Source organism: Gallus gallus, chromosome 2 (assembly GCF_016699485.2).
Source record: "Gallus gallus isolate bGalGal1 chromosome 2, bGalGal1.mat.broiler.GRCg7b, whole genome shotgun sequence".
NCBI lineage: Eukaryota > Metazoa > Chordata > Aves > Galliformes > Phasianidae > Gallus > Gallus gallus.
Window position 1 is genome coordinate 148,495,777 of NC_052533.1, and position 24,826 is coordinate 148,520,602.

General features: G+C 52.5%; 1 protein-coding gene across 3 annotated transcripts in view; it reads right to left on the reverse strand.

Moving 5' to 3' along the window:
* LOC101749352 (maestro heat-like repeat-containing protein family member 1-like) overlaps positions 1-24,826 on the reverse strand; it is a 98,045-nt gene that overhangs the window by 57,606 nt on the left and 15,613 nt on the right. For all 3 annotated transcript variants that reach the window (XM_025148109.3, XM_046927233.1, XM_025148108.3), the window contains exons 7-18: positions 23,417-23,557; positions 23,060-23,152; positions 22,092-22,170; positions 16,268-16,381; positions 16,035-16,108; positions 15,671-15,790; positions 6,852-6,959; positions 2,980-3,124; positions 2,854-2,894; positions 1,373-1,514; positions 1,236-1,288; positions 142-249 (exon numbers count right to left, since the gene is read on the reverse strand). In XM_025148109.3, the coding sequence (XP_025003877.1) occupies positions 142-249; positions 1,236-1,288; positions 1,373-1,514; positions 2,854-2,894; positions 2,980-3,124; positions 6,852-6,959; positions 15,671-15,790; positions 16,035-16,108; positions 16,268-16,381; positions 22,092-22,170; positions 23,060-23,152; positions 23,417-23,557 (1,218 nt within the window). The remainder of the gene's footprint in view (positions 1-141; positions 250-1,235; positions 1,289-1,372; positions 1,515-2,853; positions 2,895-2,979; positions 3,125-6,851; positions 6,960-15,670; positions 15,791-16,034; positions 16,109-16,267; positions 16,382-22,091; positions 22,171-23,059; positions 23,153-23,416; positions 23,558-24,826) is intronic.

Consider the following 24,826-nt stretch of genomic DNA (forward strand, 5'->3'; position numbering starts at 1 on the left):
GAACCGACCGCACGCGCTGGAAATGGGAAGAATCCCATTCTCAAACGCGCTGACCGACCCCAATTCACCCCCTGCTGTTTGGATTCCCTCCCAACACCCTTCTCCCAGCACAGACCCCACTGCCGGTCCCACATCCCTCACCTTCTCGGCGGGGAATCCGTTGTAGCCGTTGAGCTGCCGGCACATCTCCGTCACGAAGTGGCAGATCCAAGCGTTGTCTGAAATGGCTGCCAGCGTCTCCTGGAGGAGCTGGGCCACAGAACCACGGGATGGTCAAGGTTGGAAAGTTCTACAGCTTCCCCAGCCCAACCCAGCCCTCTCCTCCCACTCCCCATCCTCCAGATATCCATCAGTGCTGCTCAGACCCCTCTCAGCCTTCTCTCCCCCAGGTGCACAGCCTGTCCTCACCAGGAGGGGCTCCAGGCCCCCTCCCCATCTCCACACTCCCCGCTGGGCTCTCCCAACAGTTCCCAGTCTTCCCTGAACTGGGAGCCCAGCATGGGGTGCAGTGCTCCAGCAGTGCCCCCCCAGGGCAGAGCAGAGGGGAGCAGCACTCCCTGCCCTGCTGGCTGCACTCTGGGCAATGCACACCAGGGTCCCATTGGCCCTCTTGGCCACCAGGGCTCACTGCTGGCTCCTGGTCAACTGCTGGTCAGCTGTTGGCCAACCACTGGTCAACCATTGGGTCAACCAGTGGTCAACCACTGGTCAACTGTCGGGTCAACTATTGTTCAGCTGTTGGTCAACCCCTGGGTCAACTACTGGTCAACGGTTGAGTCAACCATTGGTCAACTGATGGTCAATCATTAACCAGTGATTAACCAACAGGTCCTTCTCTGCAGAGCTCCCTTCCAGCAGCTCAGCCCCAGCCCATATTGGTTCTGCAGTCATTGCCCCCCGGAAAGATGCAGGCCCCTCCACCCGCCCCATGTTGAATTTCACACTGTTCTTCTACACCCATCACCCTCACTGCATGCTCCCTCCTCCCAGCCCAGAAATGCACCTTTTTCCCCCTGCTCCATGTGAAACTGCCCCAGGTCAATCCAACACCATCAGCAGAACACCACAAGCTCCACTCGGGGTTGATTACCTCTCTCCATGCCCTATTTTATGGCTCTCCAATTAAGCAGCAGACACCCGTGGGACCGGTCCAGCCCCAGCTTGGTACACGGATCCCAAGTGCCAAAGCCACCCACACTTCACCCTCCCACCTCCAATAGCATGGAAGCACCCACCAGCAGCAGCTCCTCTTCCCACTCCTCCGGGTGCAGCGACTTCTCGGTGTTCTCTAGGAGAAATCTCTTTTGTGCCCCTCTGGCCCCAAAAGGTGTCAGACAGCCCCCTGTCCCTCCCCAGAGAAACCCCCTCCTACCCTCGATGCGCTCCACCAGCAAAGGAACCCTTTTGCTCCAAAGCTGCTCCAGTGCAGGGTGGACACTGCAACACAACGCATGCAGGAGCCGCAGCGCTGCTGCACCCCGACCGTCCCCCGTGTAGGGCCGGGAGGACACCACCTGGAAAGGGAGCAATGAGATGGGTTGGAAGGGTCCTGAAAGGTCACAGAGCCATAGAAGGGGTTGGGAGGGTCCTTGAAGGTCACAGAGGCATGGAAGAGTTGTGTTGGGAGGGTCCTGAAAGTTCATAGAGCCATAGAATGGGTTGGGAGAGCCCTTGAACATTGTAGAGGTAGAGAAGGGGGTGTGAGGGTCCTTGAAGGTCACATAGGCATGGAAGAGTTGGGTTGGGAGGGTCCTGAAAGTTCATAGAGCCATAGAATGGGTTGGGAGAGCCCTTGAACATTGTAGAGGTAGAGAAGGGGGTGTGAGGGTCCTTGAAGGTCACATAGGCATGGAAGAGTTGGGTTGGGAGGGTCCTGAAAGTTCATAGAGCCATAGAATGGGTTGGGAGAGCCCTTGAACATTGTAGAGGTAGAGAAGGGGGTGTGAGGGTCCTTGAAGGTCATGGAGCAATGGAGGAGTTGGGTTGGGAGGGTCCTGAAAGTTCATAATGCCATAAAATGGGTTGGGAGAGCCCTTGAACATTGTAGAGGTAGAGAAGGGGTTGGGAGGGTCCTTGAAGGTCACATAGGCATGGAAGAGTTGGGTTGGGAGGGTCCTGAAAGTTCATAGAGCCATAGAATGGGTTGGGAGAGCCCTTGAAGGTCACAGAGGAATGGAAGAGTTGGGTTGGGAGGGTCCTGAAAGTTCGTAACGCCATAAAATAGGTTGGGAGAGCCCTTGAAGGTTGTGGAGGTAGAGAAGGGGTTGGGAGGGTCGTTGAAGATCACAGAGCAATGGAATGGTTGGGTTGGAAGGGTCCTTAAAGAGCCATAAAAGGGGTGGGGTTAGAAGGGCCACTGAAGATCAAAGAAGCATGGAATTAGAGTGTGACTTGGGTTGGAAGGGTCCTTAAAGACGACAAAGCCATAGAATGAGTTGGGTTTGGAAAAGTCCTTAAAGGTCACAGAATCATGGAATTGCTGGGTTGGGAGGGTCATTCAAGATCAAAAAAGCAGGGAATTACAGCATGACTTGGAAGGGTCCTTACAGATCAGAGAACCATCGGATGGGTTGGATTGAGTTGGAAAGGGACCCCCAGCCCCACCCCTGCCATGGGCCGGCTGCCCCCCAAGGTCAGGCTGCCCAGGGCCCCACATACAGCCTCGCGCACCTCCGGGGATGGGGCACCCACAGCTCTGGGCAGCAGTGCTGGGGCCACACTGTCTCTGGGTGAAGGATTTCCCCACATCTGACCCCAATCTGCCCTCTGTTGGGTTCAACCCATTCCCCCATGTCCCATTGCCCTCATATGATCACCCAATGAGGGGCATCGCTCTGCCCCCACCCCACATACCAACAGCCTCGTCGTCAGGGCGTGGGGCGAAGGAAGATTTCCTACAGACAGAAGGAAAACAGCGTAAGACAGCATCTCCCCCTGACCCCGAGCAGATCAACCTTTCCTGCTCACGCCCGTACCAACCGTTGAGGTCGTATGGGATCAGGGATGTGTTCCCTCCCTCCTCCCGTTTCTTCACGGACAAATGCATGAGGCTCTTGCAGATGGGAGTCAGAGCGTTGGTGAACTGCACAGGAGTGACGAACTCCAGGAGGTACGGCCACAGCACCTGCAGGGGAGCGGGGGATGCAGAGCCCACAACACAACGGGACAGGAGTGGGGAGATGCCAGCTCCAGGGGTATTCACGGCATCGTGGAATTGTTAAGGTTGGATGAGACTTCTGAGGTCCCCAACCCAACCCCAACCCACCCCATCACGGCCCTAAATGGACCCACAGAGTCATTAAGGTTGGAAGAGACCTTCAGGATCATCCAGTTCAATGCCAACCCATCCCACTATGACCCTAAATAGACCCTTAGAGTCATTAAAGTCAGAAGAGACCTCCGAGATCCTCCAGTCCAGCCCTAACCCAGCCCACCGTGGCCCTAAATGGACCCACAGAGTCATTAAGGTTGGAAGAGACCTTCAGGATCATCCAGTTCAATGCCAACCCATCCCACTATGACCCTAAATAGACCCCTAGAGTCATTAAGGTTGGAAGAGACCTTCAGGATCATCCAGTTCAATGCCAACCCATCCCACTATGACCCTAAATAGACCCTTAGAGTCATTAAAGTCAGAAGAGACCTCCGAGATCCTCCAGTCCAGCCCTAACCCAGCCCACCGTGGCCCTAAATGGACCCACAGAGTCATTAAGGTTGGAAGAGACCTTCAAGATCATCCAGTTCAATGCCAACCCATCCCACTACGACCCTAAATAGACCCTTAGAGTCATTAAAGTCAGAAGAGACCTCCGAGATCCTCCAGTCCAGCCCTAACCCAGCCCACCGTGACCCTAAATAGACCCACAGAGTCATTAAGGTTGGAAGAGACCTTCAGGATCATCCAGTTCAATGCCAACCCATCCCACTACGACCCTAAATAGACCCTTAGAGTCATTAAAGTCAGAAGAGACCTCCGAGATCCTCCAGTCCAGCCCTAACCCAGCCCACCGTGGCCCTAAATAGACCCACAGAGTCATTAAGGTTGGAAGAGACCTTCAGGATCATCCAGTTCAATGCCAACCCATCCCACTATGACCCTAAATAGACCCTTAGAGTCATTAAAGTCAGAAGAGACCTCTGAGATCCTCCAGTCCAGCCCTAACCCAGCCCACCGTGGCCCTAAATAGACCCACAGAGTCATTAAGGTTGGAAGAGACCTTCAGGATCATCCAGTTCAATGCCAACCCATCCCACTATGACCCTAAATAGACCCCTAGAGTCATTAAAGTCAGAAGAGACCTCCGAGATCCTCCAGTCCAGCCCTAACCCAGCCCACCGTGGCCCTAAATGGACCCACAGAGTCATTAAGGTTGGAAGAGACCTTCAAGATCATCCAGTTCAATGCCAACCCATCCCACTATGACCCTAAATAGACCCTTAGAGTCATTAAAGTCAGAAGAAACCTCCGAGATCCTCCAGTCCAGCCCTAACCCAGCCCACCGTGGCCCTAAATAGACCCACAGAGTCATTAAGGTTGGAAGAGACCTTCAAGATCATCCAGTTCAATGCCAACCCATCCCACTACGACCCTAAATAGACCCTTAGAGTCATTAAAGTCAGAAGAGACCTCCGAGATTCTCCAGTCCAGCCCTAACCCAGCCCATCGTGGCCCTAAATGGACCCACAGAGTCATTAAGGTTGGAAGAGACCTTCAAGATCATCCAGTTCAATGCCAACCCATCCCACTACGACCCTAAATAGACCCTTAGAGTCATTAAAGTCAGAAGAGACCTCCGAGATCCTCCAGTCCAGCCCTAACCCAGCCCACCGTGGCCCTAAATAGACCCACAGAGTCATTAAGGTTGGAAGAGACCTTCAGGATCATCCAGTTCAATGCCAACCCATCCCACTATGACCCTAAATAGACCCTTAGAGTCATTAAAGTCAGAAGAGACCTCTGAGATCCTCCAGTCCAGCCCTAACCCAGCCCACCGTGGCCCTAAATAGACCCACAGAGTCATTAAGGTTGGAAGAGACCTTCAGGATCATCCAGTTCAATGCCAACCCATCCCACTATGACCCTAAATAGACCCCTAGAGTCATTAAAGTCAGAAGAGACCTCCGAGATCCTCCAGTCCAGCCCTAACCCAGCCCACCGTGGCCCTAAATGGACCCACAGAGTCATTAAGGTTGGAAGAGACCTTCAAGATCATCCAGTTCAATGCCAACCCATCCCACTATGACCCTAAATAGACCCTTAGAGTCATTAAAGTCAGAAGAAACCTCCGAGATCCTCCAGTCCAGCCCTAACCCAGCCCACCGTGGCCCTAAATAGACCCACAGAGTCATTAAGGTTGGAAGAGACCTTCAAGATCATCCAGTTCAATGCCAACCCATCCCACTACGACCCTAAATAGACCCTTAGAGTCATTAAAGTCAGAAGAGACCTCCGAGATTCTCCAGTCCAGCCCTAACCCAGCCCATCGTGGCCCTAAATGGACCCACAGAGTCATTAAGGTTGGAAGAGACCTTCAAGATCATCCAGTTCAATGCCAACCCATCCCACTACGACCCTAAATAGACCCTTAGAGTCATTAAAGTCAGAAGAGACCTCCGAGATTTTCCAGTCCAGCCCTAACCCAGCCCATCGTGGCCCTAAATAGACCCACAGAGTCATTAAGGTTGGAAGAGACCTTCAGGATCATCCAGTTCAATGCCAACCCATCCCACTATGACCCTAAATAGACCCTTAGAGTCATTAAAGTCAGAAGAGACCTCCGAGATTCTCCAGTCCAGCCCTAACCCAGCCCATCGTGGCCCTAAATAGACCCACAGAGTCATTAAGGTTGGAAGAGACCTTCAAGATCATCCAGTTCAATGCCAACCCATCCCACTACGACCCTAAATAGACCCTTAGAGTCATTAAAGTCAGAAGAGACCTCCGAGATCCTCCAGTCCAGCCCTAACCCAGCCCACCGTGGCCCTAAATTGACCCACAGAGTCATTAAGCTTGGGAGAGAGCTCTAGAATCCCCAAGTTCAATGGTCAACTCACCCCTCTGCGACCCTAAACAGAACCAGAGACCCAGTGAAGTTGGAGAAGACCACCAAGATCATCCAGTCCAACCCCAGCCCAGCCCACCATGGCCCTAAGTAGAACCACAGAGTCACTGAGATTGGAAGAGACCTCCAAGATCCCCAAGCCCAACCCATCTCCACCATGACCCTAAATAGAACCACAGAGTCATCAAGGTGGGAAAAGAACTCCAAGATCCCCAACTCAACTGCAACCCATCTCTACCACGGCCCTAAATAGAACCATAGAGTCACTGAGATGGGAAGAGACCTACAAGATCCCCAAGCCCAACTCATCTCCACCATGACCCGAAATAGAGCCACAGAGTCATTAAGGTCAGAAGAGAACTCCAAGATCATCCAATCCAACCCCAACTCACTCTACCATGGCCCTAAAGAGACCCATAAAGTCATAAGGGCTGGAAAAGACCTCCAAGATCCCCAACCCCACACCAACCCATCCCACTGAACATGTCCCCAGGTGCCACACCTCCCCAGTATGAACAACCCCAGGGACGATGACCCCACCACCACTTCCAGTTCCCGACGGAGCACTTAGTGGGGTCTACTGGTTTAGTGGGGAAACATTAATGCCATGTGGACTGTTGGACTGGATGGATGAGCTTGGAGGTCCATTCCAACCTCAGTGATTCAGTGATTCCATGACTTTGAGTGGAAGGACTCCCCCCCTTGAGCCCAGAGCACAGAAGGGATGGGATGGGATGGTGACAACGGTGGCTGACAGAGGAGGGGGGGTCCCCGCCGGCGCACACTCACGTTGTTCATCCGATCGACGGTGGTGCTGAGGAGGAGGAGAGTGTTGACGCTGATGCTCCGCACGCTGTCGCTCGTGGGGTCATCCGCATCTGGGAGCTGCTTCTGGGGCTGCGGGGAGAGAAAGGCATCAAAACCCCTGAATTGTGGATCAGAGAACCATAAAACTGCCTAAGGGTTGGGTTGGAAAGGTCCCGAAAGGTCACAGAATCATAAAATCGCTGAACGATTGGGTTGGAAGGGTCCTTATAGATCAGTGAAGCACAGAAATGATGAACAGTTGAGTTGGAAGGGTCCTGAAAGGTCACAGAATCATAAAACTGCCTAAGGGTTGGGTTGGAAAGGTCCTGAAAGGTCAGAGAATCATAAAATCGCTGAACGATTGGGTTGGAAGGGTCCTAAAAGATCAGAGAGGCACAGAAATGGTGAACAGTTGAGTTGGAAGGATCCTGAAAGGTCAGAGAATCATAAAACCACCTATGGGTTGGGTTGGAAAGGTCCTGAAATGTCACAGAATCAGAAAATCGCTGAAGGATTGGGTTGGAAGGGTCCTTATAGATCAGTGAGGCACAGAATTGCTGAACAGTTGAGTTGGAGGGGTCCTGAAAGGTCACAGAATCATAAAACTGCCTAAGGGTTGGGTTGGAAAGGTCCTGAAAGGTCAGAGAATCATAAAATCGCTGAAGGATTGGGTTGGAAGGGTCCTAAAAGATCAGAGAGGCACAGAAATGGTGAACAGTTGAGTTGGAAGGATCCTGAAAGGTCAGAGAATCATAAAACCACCTATGGGTTGGGTTGGAAAGGTCCTGAAATGTCACAGAATCAGAAAATCGCTGAAGGATTGGGTTGGAAGGGTCCTTATAGATCAGTGAGGCACAGAAATGGTGAACAGTTGAGTTGGAAAGGTCCTGAAAGGTCAGAGAATCATAAAATCGCTGAAGGATTGGGTTGGAAGGGTCCTTATAGATCAGAGAGGCACAGAATTGCTGAACAGTTGAGTTGGAGGGGTCCTGAAAGCTCACAGAATCATAAAACCGCCTAAGGGTTGGGTTGGAAAGGTCCTGAAAGGTCACAGAATCATAAAACCACAGAATGATTGGGTTGGAAGGGTCCTTCTAGATCAGAGAGGCACAGAATTGCTGAACAGTTGAGTTGGAAAGGTCCTGAAAGGTCAGAGAATCATAAAACCGCCTAAGCGTTGGGTTGGAAGGGTCCTTATAGCTCACAGAACTATAGGATGGACTGGAAGGGTCCTAAAAGATCACAGAACCATTGGATGAGTTGGAAGTGTCCTTATAGATCAGAATCACAGAACTATTTAATGGTTGGCCTGGACAGGTCCTGAAAGATGACAGAACTGTAAGATGGATTATGTTGGAAGGGTCCTGAAAGATCACAGCAATATAGCATGGACTGAGTTGAAATGGTCCTATAAGATCACAGAGCCATTGGATGGGTTGGGTTGGAAGAGTCTATAGATGAGAAACATAGAACTGCTGAACAGTTGGCACGGGCAGGTCCTGAAAGATCACAGAACTATAGGATGGGTTGGGTTGGAAGGGTCCTTACAGGTCAGAAACATAGAACAGCTCAACAGTTGGACTGGAAGGGTCCTGAAAGACCACAGAACTATAGAGTGGGTTGGGTTAGAAGGGTCCTGAGAGATATGAAACATAGAACTGCTGACCAATTGGCACAGGCAGGTCCTGAAAGATCCCAGAACTATAGGACGGGTTGGGCTGGAAGGGTCTGGAAAGATTCCAGAACCATAAAATGGGTTCGGTTGGAAGGGTCCTTACAGGTCAGAAACATAGAACAGCTCAACAGTTGGGTTGGAAGGGTCCTGAAAGATCACAGAACTGCAGGATGGGTTGGGTTGGGTTGGGTTGGGTTGGAAGGGTCCTGAAAGATCACAGAACTGTAGGATGGGTTGGGTTGAGTTGGAAGGGTCCTGAAAGATCACAGAACTGTAGGATGGGTTGGGTTGGGAGGGTCCTGAAAGATCACAGAACTGTAGGATGGGTTGTGCTGGAAGGGTCCTGAAAGATCAGAAACATTGAACTGCTGAACGCTTAGGTTGGACAGGTCCTGAAAGATCACAGAACTGTAGGATGGGTTGGGTTGAGTTGGAAGGGTCCTGAAAGGTCACAGAACTGTAGGATGGGTTGGGTTGGGTTGGAAGAGTCCTGAAAGATCACAGAACTGTAGGATGGGTTGGGTTGGGTTGGAAGGGTCCTGAAAGATCACAGAACTGTAGGATGGGTTGTGCTGAAAGGGTCCTTGTAGACCAGAAACATTGAGCTGCTGAACGCTTAGGTTGAACAGGTCCTGAAAGATCACAGAACTGTAGGATGGGTTGGGTTGAGTTGGAAGGGTCCTGAAAGATCACAGAACTATAGGATGGGTTGGGTTGAGTTGGAAGGGTCCTGAAAGATCACAGAACTGTAGGATGGGTTGGGTTGGACAGGTCCTGAAAGATCACAGAACTGTAGGATGGGTTGTGCTGGAAGGGTCCTTGGGGATCAGAAACATTGAACTGCTGAACGCTTAGGTTGGACAGGTCCTGAAAGATCACAGAACTGTAGGATGGGTTGGGTTGAGTTGGAAGGGTCCTGAAAGGTCACAGAACTGTAGGATGGATTGGGTTGGGTTGGAAGAGTCCTGAAAGGTCACAGAACTGTAGGATGGGTTGGGTTGAGTTGGAAGGGTCCTGAAAGATCACAGAACTGTAGGATGGGTTGGGTTGAGTTGGAAGGGTCCTGAAAGATCACAGAACTGTAGGATGGGTTGGGTTGGACAGGTCCTGAAAGATCACAGAACTGTAGGATGGGTTGTGCTGGAAGGGTCCTGAAAGATCAGAAACATTGAACTGCTGAACGCTTAGGTTGGACAGGTCCTGAAAGATCACAGAACTGTAGGATGGGTTGGGTTGAGTTGGAAGGGTCCTGAAAGACCACAGAACTGTAGGATGGATTGGGTTGGGTTGGAAGAGTCCTGAAAGATCACAGAACTGTAGGATGGGTTGGGTTGGGTTGGGAGGGTCCTGAAAGGTCACAGAACTGTAGGATGGGTTGTGGTGGAAGGGTCCTTGTAGACCAGAAACATTGAGCTGCTGAACGCTTAGGTTGGACAGGTCCTGAAAGATCACAGAACTGTAGGATGGGTTGGGTTGGACAGGTCCTGAAAGATCACAGAACTGTAGGATGGGTTGTGCTGGAAGGGTCCTGAAAGATCAGAAACATTGAACTGCTGAACGCTTAGGTTGGACAGGTCCTGAAAGATCACAGAACTGTAGGATGGGTTGGGTTGAGTTGGAAGGGTCCTGAAAGACCACAGAACTGTAGGATGGATTGGGTTGGGTTGGAAGAGTCCTGAAAGATCACAGAACTGTAGGATGGGTTGGGTTGGGTTGGGAGGGTCCTGAAAGGTCACAGAACTGTAGGATGGGTTGTGGTGGAAGGGTCCTTGTAGACCAGAAACATTGAGCTGCTGAACGCTTAGGTTGGACAGGTCCTGAAAGATCACAGAACTGTAGGATGGGTTGTGCTGGAAGGGTGCTTGGGGATCAGAAACATTGAACTGCTGAACGCTTAGGTTGGACAGGTCCTGAAAGATCACAGAACTGTAGGATGGGTTGGGTTGAGTTGGAAGGGTCCTGAAAGATCACAGAACTGTAGGATGGGTTGGGTTGGGTTGGGAGGGTCCTGAAAGGTCACAGAACTGTAGGATGGGTTGTGCTGGAAGGGTCCTTGTAGACCAGAAACATTGAGCTGCTGAACGCTTAGGTTGGACAGGTCCTGAAAGATCACAGAACTGTAGGATGGGTTGGGTTGAGTTGGAAGGGTCCTGAAAGGTCACAGAACTGTAGGATGGGTTGGGTTGGGTTGGAAGAGTCCTGAAAGATCACAGAACTGTAGGATGGGTTGGGTTGGGTTGGAAGAGTTCTGAAAGGTCACAGAACTGTAGGATGGGTTGGGTTGGGTTGGAAGGGTCCTGAAAGATCACAGAACTGTAGGATGGGTTGTGCTGGAAGGGTCCTGAAAGATCAGAAACATTGAACCGCTGAACGCTTAGGTTGGAGAGGTCCTGAAAGATCACAGAACTGTAGGATGGGTTGGGTTGAGTTGGAAGGGTCCTGAAAGGTCACAGAACTGTAGGATGGGTTGGGTTGGGTTGGAAGAGTCCTGAAAGATCACAGAACTGTAGGATGGGTTGGGTTGGGTTGGAAGGGTCCTGAAAGACCACGGAACTGTAGGATGGGTTGGGTTGGGTTGGAAGAGTCCTGAAAGGTCACAGAACTGTAGGATGGGTTGGGTTGGGTTGGGAGGGTCCTGAAAGATCACAGAACTGTAGGATGGGTTGGGTTGGGTTGGAAGGGTCCTGAAAGATCACAGAACTGTAGGATGGGTTGTGCTGGAAGGGTCCTGAAAGATCAGAAACATTGAACTGCTGAACGCTTAGGTTGGACAGGTCCTGAAAGATCACAGAACTGTAGGATGGGTTGGGTTGAGTTGGAAGGGTCCTGAAAGGTCACAGAACTGTAGGATGGGTTGGGTTGGGTTGGAAGAGTCCTGAAAGATCACAGAACTGTAGGATGGGTTGGGTTGGGTTGGAAGGGTCCTGAAAGATCACAGAACTGTAGGATGGGTTGTGCTGGAAGGGTCCTGAAAGATCAGAAACATTGAACCGCTGAACGCTTAGGTTGGAGAGGTCCTGAAAGATCACAGAACTGTAGGATGGGTTGTGCTGGAAGGGTGCTTGGGGATCAGAAACATTGAACTGCTGAACGCTTAGGTTGGACAGGTCCTGAAAGATCACAGAACTGTAGGATGGGTTGGGTTGAGTTGGAAGGGTCCTGAAAGATCACAGAACTGTAGGATGGGTTGGGTTGGGTTGGAAGACTCCTGAAAGATCACAGAACTGTAGGATGGGTTGGGTTGGGTTGGAAGGGTCCTGAAAGACCACGGAACTGTAGGATGGGTTGGGTTGGGTTGGAAGGGTCCTGAAAGACCACGGAACTGTAGGATGGGTTGGGTTGGGTTGGAAGAGTCCTGAAAGGTCACAGAACTGTAGGATGGGTTGGGTTGGGTTGGGAGGGTCCTGAAAGGTCACAGAACTGTAGGATGGGTTGTGCTGGAAGGGTCCTGAAAGATCAGAAACATTGAACCGCTGAACGCTTAGGTTGGACAGGTCCTGAAAGATCACAGAACTGTAGGATGGGTTGTGCTGGAAGGGTCCTGAAAGATCAGAAACATTGAGCTGCTGAACGCTTAGGTTGGACAGGTCCTGAAAGATCACAGAACTGTAGGATGGGTTGGGTTGAGTTGGAAGGGTCCAGAAAGGTCACAGAACTGTAGGATGGATTGGGTTGGGTTGGAAGAGTCCTGAAAGACCACGGAACTGTAGGATGGGTTGGGTTGGGTTGGAAGGGTCCTGAAAGATCACAGAACTGTAGGATGGGTTGGGTTGAGTTGGAAGGGTCCTGAAAGATCACAGAACTGTAGGATGGGTTGTGCTGGAAGGGTCCTGAAAGATCAGAAACATTGAACTGCTGAACGCTTAGGTTGGACAGGTCCTGAAAGATCACAGAACTGTAGGATGGGTTGGGTTGAGTTGGAAGGGTCCTGAAAGGTCACAGAACTGTAGGATGGGTTGGGTTGGGTTGGAAGAGTCCTGAAAGATCACAGAACTGTAGGATGGGTTGGGTTGGGTTGGAAGGGTCCTGAAAGATCACAGAACTGTAGGATGGGTTGTGCTGGAAGGGTCCTGAAAGATCAGAAACATTGAACCGCTGAACGCTTAGGTTGGAGAGGTCCTGAAAGATCACAGAACTGTAGGATGGGTTGTGCTGGAAGGGTGCTTGGGGATCAGAAACATTGAACTGCTGAACGCTTAGGTTGGACAGGTCCTGAAAGATCACAGAACTGTAGGATGGGTTGGGTTGGGTTGGAAGACTCCTGAAAGATCACAGAACTGTAGGATGGGTTGGGTTGGGTTGGAAGGGTCCTGAAAGACCACGGAACTGTAGGATGGGTTGGGTTGGGTTGGAAGAGTCCTGAAAGGTCACAGAACTGTAGGATGGGTTGGGTTGGGTTGGGAGGGTCCTGAAAGGTCACAGAACTGTAGGATGGGTTGTGCTGGAAGGGTCCTGAAAGATCAGAAACATTGAACCGCTGAACGCTTAGGTTGGACAGGTCCTGAAAGATCACAGAACTGTAGGATGGGTTGTGCTGGAAGGGTCCTGAAAGATCAGAAACATTGAGCTGCTGAACGCTTAGGTTGGACAGGTCCTGAAAGATCACAGAACTGTAGGATGGGTTGGGTTGAGTTGGAAGGGTCCAGAAAGGTCACAGAACTGTAGGATGGATTGGGTTGGGTTGGAAGAGTCCTGAAAGACCACGGAACTGTAGGATGGGTTGGGTTGGGTTGGGAGGGTCCTGAAAGATCACAGAACTGTAGGATGGGTTGGGTTGAGTTGGAAGGGTCCTGAAAGATCACAGAACTGTAGGATGGGTTGTGCTGGAAGGGTCCTGAAAGATCAGAAACATTGAACTGCTGAACGCTTAGGTTGGACAGGTCCTGAAAGATCACAGAACTGTAGGATGGGTTGGGTTGAGTTGGAAGGGTCCTGAAAGGTCACAGAACTGTAGGATGGGTTGGGTTGGGTTGGAAGAGTCCTGAAAGATCACAGAACTGTAGGATGGGTTGGGTTGGGTTGGAAGGGTCCTGAAAGATCACAGAACTGTAGGATGGGTTGTGCTGGAAGGGTCCTGAAAGATCAGAAACATTGAACCGCTGAACGCTTAGGTTGGAGAGGTCCTGAAAGATCACAGAACTGTAGGATGGGTTGTGCTGGAAGGGTGCTTGGGGATCAGAAACATTGAACTGCTGAACGCTTAGGTTGGACAGGTCCTGAAAGATCACAGAACTGTAGGATGGGTTGGGTTGGGTTGGAAGACTCCTGAAAGATCACAGAACTGTAGGATGGGTTGGGTTGGGTTGGAAGGGTCCTGAAAGACCACGGAACTGTAGGATGGGTTGGGTTGGGTTGGAAGAGTCCTGAAAGGTCACAGAACTGTAGGATGGGTTGGGTTGGGTTGGGAGGGTCCTGAAAGGTCACAGAACTGTAGGATGGGTTGTGCTGGAAGGGTCCTGAAAGATCAGAAACATTGAACCGCTGAACGCTTAGGTTGGACAGGTCCTGAAAGATCACAGAACTGTAGGATGGGTTGTGCTGGAAGGGTCCTGAAAGATCAGAAACATTGAGCTGCTGAACGCTTAGGTTGGACAGGTCCTGAAAGATCACAGAACTGTAGGATGGGTTGGGTTGGGTTGGAAGGGTCCTGAAAGACCACGGAACTGTAGAATGGGTTGTGCTGAAAGGGTCCTTGTAGACCAGAAACATTGAGCTGCTGAACGCTTAGGTTGGACAGGTCCTGAAAGATCACAGAACTGTAGGATGGGTTGTGCTGGAAGGGTCCTTGGGGATCAGAAACATTGAACTGCTGAACGCTTAGGTTGGACAGGTCCTGAAAGATCACAGAACTGTAGGATGGGTTGGGTTGAGTTGGAAGAGTCCTGAAAGATCACAGAACTGTAGGATGGGCTGGGTTGGGTTGGAAGGGTCCTGAAAGACCACGGAACTGTAGAATGGGTTGTGCTGAAAGGGTCCTTGTAGACCAGAAACATTGAGCTGCTGAACGCTTAGGTTGGACAGGTCCTGAAAGATCACAGAACTGTAGGATGGGTTGGGTTGAGTTGGAAGGGTCCTGAAAGATCACAGAACTGTAGGATGGGTTGGGTTGAGTTGGAAGGGTCCTGAAAGATCACAGAACTGTAGGATGGGTTGGGTTGGACAGGTCCTGAAAGATCACAGAACTGTAGGATGGGTTGTGCTGGAAGGGTCCTGAAAGATCAGAAACATTGAACTGCTGAACGCTTAGGTTGGACAGGTCCTGAAAGATCACAGAACTGTAGGATGGGTTGTGCTGGAAGGGTGCTTGGGGATCAGAAACATTGAACTGCTGAACGCTTAGGTTGGACAGGTCCTGAAAGATCACAGAACTGTAGGATGGGTTGGGTTGAGTTGGAAGGGTCCTGAAAGATCACAGAACTGTAGGATGGGTTGGGTTGGAAGGGTCCTGAAAGATCACAGAACTGTAGGATGGGTTGGGTTGGGTTGGAGAGGTCCTGAAAGGTCACAGAACTGTAGGATGGGTTGTGCTGGAAGGGTCCTTGTAGACCAGAAACATGGAGCTGCTGAACGCTTAGGTTGGACAGGTCCTGAAAGATCACAGAACTGTAGGATGGGTTGGGTTGAGTTGGAAGGGTCCTGAAAGACCACGGAACTGTAGGATGGGTTGGGTTGGGTTGGAAGAGTCCTGAAAGATCACAGAACTGTAGGATGGGTTGGGTTGGGTTGGAAGGGTCCTGAAAGACCACGGAACTGTAGGATGGGTTGGGTTGGGTTGGAAGAGTCCTGAAAGGTCACAGAACTGTAGGATGGGTTGGGTTGGGTTGGGAGGGTCCTGAAAGGTCACAGAACTGTAGGATGGTTGGGTTGGGTTGGGAGGGTCCTGAAAGGTCACAGAACTGTAGGATGGGTTGTGGTGGAAGGGTCCTTGTAGACCAGAAACATTGAGCTGCTGAACGCTTAGGTTGGACAGGTCCTGAAAGATCACAGAACTGTAGGATGGGTTGTGGTGGAAGGGTCCTTGGGGATCAGAAACATTGAACTGCTGAACGCTTAGGTTGGACAGGTCCTGAAAGATCACAGAACCATAGGGTGGGTGTGGTTGGACGAGGTGCCACGAGATCCTTACCGCGTCCGAGGGCAGGGCGCACTGCCGCACCAGGAACTCCAGCATGGCCTCCCCACCAGGCTGCTCCAGGTAGCCATGGTGAGCCATGGCGCTGATCACCTGCACCACGGCGCGCCTCACCTGCAACCACAAGGAGTCACCGAGGTTGGAATCACGACCAACATCGCCACGATCACTGAGCCCAACCAGGGGCCAATCCCCACCGTGCCCACACAGAGGAACAGAGTGTCATTCACGGAGGAGAAGACCTCCAAGACCTCCCAGTCCAACCAGTGGGCAGTGCTGGGAGAGGGTGAGGAGCTCCAGGGATGGGGGGAGGGGATCTGGGAACCCCCCAGGGTTTTGGGAAGCCACCTCTGCTCACTTTGTTGTTGCTGTCTTGAAGGGGAAGTTTCATCGAAGAAAGGATGAAGGGCTTTTTAATCTCCATCTGAGAGGCTGCAAAAAGAAGGACGGATGCTCTGAGGTCGGCGATGCTGAGGACGCAGCTCTGCTCCCTTCCTCCTCCTCCTCCTCTTCCTCCTCCTCCACCCAACCCCATCACGGTGCGACACCGGGATGGCACTGATGGATGCTCAGAGCCCCCACCGTACTCACGGGCGCTGTTGATGATCTGCCTCATGATGAGCAACGTCCCCACGCGCGTCCTCTCACTGCTGCTCTCCAGTTTTGGGAGGAGGAAGGTCAGCACTCGGTCAGGGAATGAGCAGGCTGTAGGATGGCAAAGGGAGCAACGGGGAGTGACCCCAATGAGCTCTACCCATGGTACTGTGCCCCATGGCGGTCAGAAAGCCACGGTCGATTGGGGTTGGGGCCACGCCTTGGCCCCAATGAGCTCTACCCATGGCACTATGCCCCATGGGGGTCAGAAAGCCACGGTCGATTGGGGTCAGGCCCATCCCTTGGCCCCAATGAGCTCTACCCATGGTACTGTGTCCCATGGAGGTCAGAAAGCCACGGTCGATTGGGGTTGGGGCCACGCCTTGGCCCCAATGAGCTCTACCCATGGTACTGTGCCCCATGGCGGTCAGAAAGCCACTGTCAATTGGGGTCAGGGCCATCCCTTGGCCCCAATGAGCTCTACCCATGGTACTGTGCCCCGTGGGGGTCAGAAAGCCATGGTTGATACGGGTTGGGACCTCCCCTTGGCCCCAATGAGCTCTACCCATGGTACAGTGCCCCATGGCGGTCAGAAAGCCATGGTTGATAGGGGTTGGGACCTCCCCTTGGCCCCAATGAGCTCTACCCATGGTACTGTGCCCCGTGGAGGTCAGAAAGCCACTGTCAATTGGGGTCAGGGTCATCCCTTGGCCCCAATGAGCTCTACCCATGGTACTGTGCCCCGTGGGGGTCAGAAAGCCATGGTTGATACGGGTTGGGACCTCCCCTTGGCCCCAATGAGCTCTAACCATGGTACTGTGCCCCATGGCGGTCAGAAAGCCATGGTTGATAGGGGTTGGGACCTCCCCTTGGCCCCAATGAGCTCTACCCATGGTACTGTGCACCGTGGGGGTCAGAAAGCCAGGGTCGATTGGGGTTGGGACCATCCCTTGGCCCCAATGAGCTCTACCCATGGTACTGTGCCCCATGGGGGTCAGAAAGCCACAGTCGATTGGGGTCAGGCCCACCCCTTGGCCCCAATGAGCTCTACCCACTGCACTGTGTCCCAAGGGGGTCAGAAAGCCACGGTTGATTGGGGTCGGGGCCACCCCTTGGCCCCAATGAGCTCTACCCATGGTACTGTGCCCCATGGCGGTCAGAAAGCCAGGGTCAATTGGGGTTGGGGCCACCCCGTGGCCCCCATGAGCTCTACCCATGGTACTGTGCCCCATGGGGGTCAGAAAGCCAGGGTCAATTGGGGTCAGGCCCATCCCTTGGCCCCAATGAGCTCTACCCATGGTACTGTGCCCCATGGGGGTCAGAAAGCCACGGTCGATTGGGGTCAGGGCCACCCCTTGACCCCAATCAGCTCTACCCATAGTACTGTGTCCCATGGAGGTCAGAAAGCCAGGGTCGATTGGGGTCCGGGCCATCCCTTGGCCCCAATGAGCTCTACCCATGGTACTGTGCCCCATGGTGGTCAGAAAGCCATGGTTGATTGGGGTCCGGGCCACCCCTTGGCCCCAATGAGCTCTACCCATGGAACTGTGCCCCGTGGGGGTCAGAAAGCCGTGGTCGAATGGGGTCGGGGCCACCCCTTGGCTCCAATGAGCTCTACTCATGGTACTGTGCCCTATGGAGGTCAGAAAGCCCTTTAACAACCTTTAACAACCCTTCCAACCCAAGTACCCCATGGCTATGTGATGTTTAAGGACCTTTCCAACCCAACCACCCCATGGCTGTATGATCACAGAATCACAGAATTGCAAGCATTAGAAGGGACCTCCAGAGATCATCAAGTCCAACCACTTATCTTTAAGGACCTTTCCAACCCAACCATTCCACGGCTCTTAGATCTTTAAGGACCTTTCCAACCCAACCATTCCACGGCTCTTGGATCTTTAAGGACCTTTCCAACCCAACCATTCCACGTCTCTTAGATCTTTCAGGACCTTTCCAACCCAACCATTCCACAGCTCTTAGATCTTTAAGGACCCCTCCAACCCAACCATTCCACGGCTCTTGGATCTTTAAGGACCTTTCCAACCCAACCGTTCCACAGCTCTTAGATCTTTAAGGACCCCTCCAACCCAACCATTCCACAGCTCTTGGATCTTTAAGGACCTTTCCAACCCAACCATTCCACAGCTCTTGGATCTTTCAGGACCTTTCCAACCCAACCATTCCACGGCTCTTGGATCTTTCAGGACCTTTCCAACCCAACCATTCCACGGCTCTTGGATCTTTCAGGACCTTTCCAACCCAACCATTCCACGTCTCTTGGATCTTTCAGGACCTTTCCAACCCAACCATTCCACGGCTCTTGGATCTTTAAGGACCTTTCCAACCCAACCATTCCACGGCTCTTAGATCTTTAAGGACCTTTCCAACCCAACCATTCCACGTCTCTTAGATCTTTCAGGACCCCTCCAACCCAACCATTCCACGGCTCTTGGATCTTTAAGGACCTTTCCAAACCAACCGTTCCACAGCTCTTAGATCTTTAAGGACCCCTCCAACCCAACCATTCCACAGCTCTTGGATCTTTAAGGACCTTTCCAACCCAACCATTCCACGGCTCTTGGATCTTTCAGGACCTTTCCAACCCAACCATTCCACGGCTCTTAGATCTTTAAGGACCTTTCCAACCCAACCATTCCACAGCTCTTGGATCTTTAAGGACCTTTCCAACCCAACCATTCCACGGCTCTTAGATCTTTAAGGACCTTTCCAACCCAACCATTCCACGGCTCTTGGATCTTTCAGGACCTTTCCAACCCAACCATTCCACGGCTCTTAGATCTTTCAGGACCCTTCTAACCCAACCATTCCACGGCTCTTGGATCTTTCAGGACCTTTCCAACCCAACCATTCCACGGCTCTTGGATCTTTCAGGACCTTTCCAACCCAACTCACTCCAAGTTTCTCTGATTTGGAGGAAAGATTTGACCCCAGACCCCTGCCCAGGCCCCTCGAAGGGTTTCCCTACTGTGTGTGCCCCAAAGGGAGCTGCGGTGGCCCCGAGCAGTGCCTCAAAGAGCTGCAGCAAATGATGCGCCCTGGGAATACTGAGCTTCTCCCGGCCTGGCCGCAGGGCTGCAGCCAGCACGGACTTCAGAATCACTCAGGTTGGAGAAGACCTCCAAGATCCCCCAGTCCAGCCCCAAGCCATCCCATCATGACCCTAAATAGAACCACAGAGTCAGTAAGGTTGAAGGAGACCTCTGAGGTCACCCGATCCAACCCCAACCCACCTTCACCATGACCCTAAATACAAGCAGAGAGTCATTAAGACTGGAGAAGACCTCCAAGATCCCCCAGTCTAACTCCAATCCATCAACACCACAACCCTAAATAGAACCACAGAGTCACCACGGTTGGAAGAGACCTCCAAGATCCCCCAGATCAACTCCAGCCCATCCCACCATGACCCTAAACAGACCCATAGGAACATTAAGGTTGGAAGACACCTCTGAGATCCCCCAGAACAACTCCAACCCATCCCACCATGACCCTAAAGCGACCCATAGGAACATTAAGCTTGGAAGACACCTCCGCGATCTCCAACCCATCCCACCATGACCCTAAACAGACCCATAGGAACATTAAGGTTGGAAGACACCTCCAAGATCCACAACTCCGACCCCAACCCATCCCACCATGACCCTAAACAGACCCATAGGAACATTAAGGTTGGAAGAGACCTCTGAGATTCCCCAGAACAACTCCAACCCATCCCACCATGACCCTAAACAGACCCATAGGAACATTAAGGTTGGAAGAGGCCTCCCAGATCCACAACTCCAAGCCATCCCGACCCTAAACAGACCCATAGGAACATTAGAGACCTCCGAGATTCCCCAGAACAACTCCAACCCATCCCACCACGACCCTAAACAGACCCATAGGAACATTAAGCTTGGAAGACACCCACCAGATCCACAACTCCAACCCATCCTACCATGACCCTAAACAGACCCATAGAAACATTAAGGTTGGAAGAGACCCCCCAGATCCACAACTCCAACCCCAACCCATCCCACCATGACCCTAAACAGACCCATAGGAACATTAAGGTTGGAAGAGGCCTCCCAGATCCACAACTCCAAGCCATCCCGACCCTAAACAGACCCATAGGAACATTAGAGACCTCCGAGATTCCCCAGAACAACTCCAACCCATCCCACCACGACCCTAAACAGACCCATAGGAACATTAAGCTTGGAAGACACCCACCAGATCCACAACTCCAACCCATCCTACCATGACCCTAAACAGACCCATAGAAACATTAAGGTTGGAAGAGACCCCCCAGATCCACAACTCCAACCCCAACCCATCCCACCATGACCCTAAACAGACCCATAGGAACATTAAGGTTGGAAGAGGCCTCCCAGATCCACAACTCCAACCCATCCCGACCCTAAACAGACCCATAGGAACATTAGAGACCTCCGAGATTCCCCAGAACAACTCCAACCCATCCCACCATGACCCTAAACAGACCCATAGGAACATTAAGCTTGGAAGAGACCCCCCAGATCCACAACTCCAACCCCAACCCATCCCACCATGACCCTAAACAGACCCATAGGAACATTAAGGTTGGAAGGCACCCCCCAGATCCACAACTCCAACCCCAACCCATCCCACCATGACCCTAAACAGACCCATAGGAACATTAAGCTTGGAAGAGGCCTCCCAGATCCACAACTCCAACCCCAACCCATCCCACCATGACCCTAAACAGACCCATAGGAACATTAAGCTTGGAAGAGACCTCTGAGATTCCCCAGAACAACTCCAACCCATCCCACCATGACCCTAAACAGACCCATAGGAACATTAAGGTTGGAAGAGGCCTCCCAGATCCACAACTCCAAGCCATCCCGACCCTAAACAGACCCATAGGAACATTAGAGACCTCCGAGATTCCCCAGAACAACTCCAACCCATCCCACCACGACCCTAAACAGACCCATAGGAACATTAAGCTTGGAAGACACCCACCAGATCCACAACTCCAACCCATCCTACCATGACCCTAAACAGACCCATAGAAACATTAAGGTTGGAAGAGACCCCCCAGATCCACAACTCCAACCCCAACCCATCCCACCATGACCCTAAACAGACCCATAGGAACATTAAGGTTGGAAGAGGCCTCCCAGATCCACAACTCCAACCCATCCCGACCCTAAACAGACCCATAGGAACATTAGAGACCTCCGAGATTCCCCAGAACAACTCCAACCCATCCCACCATGACCCTAAACAGACCCATAGGAACATTAAGCTTGGAAGAGACCCCCCAGATCCACAACTCCAACCCCAACCCATCCCACCATGACCCTAAACAGACCCATAGGAACATTAAGCTTGGAAGAGGCCTCCCAGATCCACAACTCCAACCCCAACCCATCCCACCATGACCCTAAACAGACCCATAGGAACATTAAGCTTGGAAGAGGCCTCCCAGATCCACAACTCCGACCCCAACCCACTCCACCGTGACTCTAAATAGAACCACGAAGAAGGAAGAAGACCTCCAAGGTCACCCACTCCAACCCAACCCACGCCACCACGACCCTAAATAGAACCATGGACTCATTTAGAGTGCAAGAGACCTCCAAGACCCCCAACCCATCCCACTGACCACGTCCCCAAGTGCCACATCTCCCCGGTCCCTCAACCCCTCCAGGGTGCGTTGACCCCCACCACCTCCCTGGTCAGCCATCAACCACCACCCCCAGCCACCCCCTTCCAAACAGGGGGTCCCAACCGCCCCCCACCCCCTGTGATGGGTCACACCACACCTTACCAAGCACAGTGAAGCACCGAAGGACCTCCGTGTGGTTTTTGATGGTCAGAGGCACAGCGGGGTCGGACGGAGCACAGATCTGGAGGATTAATGGTGGGATTGGGGGGGGCGGGGGGGTGACAGCATCCCCAGTGGGGGTACCCACCTGCCAAGCACGAGGTGGGAGCAGGGCAGCACTTCCCAGGGGGTAGGGGGGTCCATCGGGGGCCCTATGCCTTCTGCCATGCCCCAACGCCCCCTCTCGAGAATGATTCGACCCATCCAGGTGTTATCCAAGCAAGGGGTCCTGATGGGGTCCTATGGGGTGCTTAAAGAGTCCTATGGGGTCTTTATAGAGTCCTTGTGGGGTTCTTATGGGGTCAGGAGGGGTTTATAAGGACCTTATGGGGTCAGAGGGGATTTCGTAGCGGCCTTTTTAGGTTCCTATGAGGTCTTTATGGGGTGACAGGGGCTTTATAGGGTACTTATGGGGTCCTTATGGGGTTCTTATGGGGTCAGGGGTCCTTCATAGAGTCCTTTTTGGGTTCTTATGAGGTCCTTATGGGGTGAGGGGGGCTTTATAGGGTACTTATGGGGTCCTTTTGGGCTCTTATGGGATCAGGGGGTTTCCATAGGGTTCTTCTTAGGTTCTTATGAGGTCCTTATGGGGTGACAGGGACTTTATAGGGTACTTATGGGGTCCTTATGGGGTTCTTATGGGGTCAGGGGTCCTTCATAGAGTCCTTTTTGGGTTCTTATGAGGTCCTTATGGGGTGAGGGGGGCTTTATAGGGTACTTATGGGGTCCTTACGAGGCTCTTATGGGGTCAGGGGGCTTTCATAGGGCCTTTATGTGGTTCCTATGGGGTCGGGGGGGGGGGGTCCTTATGGGGTCAGCATTTGATTTGGGGATGGGGGGAGGACGCGAGAGGAGGGGACCCCAGCAGAGCCCAGGAGCCCCACATCCCGTCCGCTGCCCCCCACCCCTACCTGGGGGTGCAGAGTGCCCATGAGAGCGTCCAGCTGCACATCCAGGCTGCGGCTGCCGATGTCAACGGAGGCTTCCAGGATCTGACAGAGGCTCTGGAATCGAAGGAGGGAACGTTGGGAGATCGCAGCCAGGAGGGTCCCTTCCTCAGCGCTGCAGGATGGCACCAGAGCCGGGGGGATGGGGGGCAGAAGGGGGACGGGCTGAAGCCCACCCCAAAGCTCCCACCATTGGGGACGGCCACGTGGCGGGGGCAGATGGGGCCGTGCGTGGATAGAGCCCGGTGTTGGGATGAGATGTTCTCGGGGGGCGTTTCCCACCCCTTTCCCCCCCGTGGCCGCACGCAGCCCCGCGCTGACCTTGGAGATGTAGAAGGTCTCCGTGTGCTTCTTGTAGAGGGAGAGGACGGCTGGGATGAGTTTTGGGAGCTGCTCCTCCAGCTTCTCGCCGGGCATCAGGTAGCTCATGGCTCCCAGGGCCTCCACCACCGCCAGACGGAGCTGCGGGGGATAATTAGCGTTAACGAGGGCTGGGAGGATCCGGCAGGGTGCAGCGCGAGCACGGAATCAGAGAACCCATAAACCGGGGCCAAAAAGGTCAGCAGCCCCAACCCCAACACAACGTGGCACCAAAGTCCAACCCCAACCCATCCCACTGCGAATCCTAATTAGAGCCATCGAGTCGTTAAGGTTGGAAGAGAGCTCTGAAACTCTCCAGTCCAACCCCAACTCATCCCCATCGTGACCCTAAATAGAATCATGGAGTCGTTAAGGTTGGAAAAGAGCTTCAAGACCCCAAGTCCAACCCCAATCCACCCCACCGTGACCCTAAATACAACCATCGAGTCGTTAAGGTTGGAAGAGAGCTCTGAAACTCCCCAGTCCAACCCCAACTCATCCCCACCGTGACCCTAAATAGAATCATGGAGTTGTTAAGGTTGGAAGACACCTCCAGGATCACCCAATTCAACCCCAACCCACCCCACTCTGACCCTAAATAGAACCATCGAGCCATTAAGGCTGGAAGAAAGCTCTGAAACTCCCCAGTCCAGCCCCAACTCGTCCCCACCGTGACCCTAAATAGCATTGTGGAGTCGTTAAGGTTGGAAGACACCTCCAGGATCACCCAGTCCAATCCCAACCCACCCCATTGCGAATCCTAATTAGAGCCATCGAGTCGTTAAGGTTGGAAGAGAGCTCTGAAACTCTCCAGTCCAACCCCAACTCGTCCCTATTGTGACCCTAAATGGAACCATAGAGTCATTCATGTTGGAAAAGAGCTTCAAGATCCCCAAGTCCAACCCCAACCCATCCCACTGTGACCCTAAATACAACCATCAAGTCATTAAGATTGGAAGAGAGCTTTTAAACTCTCCAGTCCAACCCCAACTCATCCCCACCGTGACCCTAAATAGAATCATGGAGTTGTTAAGGTTGGAAGACACCTCCAGGATCACCCAATCCAACCCCAACCCACCCCACTGTGACCCTAATTAGAGCTATCGAGTCATTAAGGTTGGAAGAGGGCTCTGAAACTCTCCAGTCCAACCCCAACTCATCCCTATTGTGACCCTAAATGGAACCATAGAGTCATTCAGGTTGGAAAACAGCTTCAAGATCCCCAAGTCCAACCCCAACCCACCCCACTGTGACCCTAAATAGAACCATCAAGTCATTAAGGTTGGAAGAGTGCTCTGAAACTCTCCAGTCCAACCCCAACTCATCCCCATCGTGACCCTAAATGGAATCGTGGAGTCGTTAAGGTTGGAA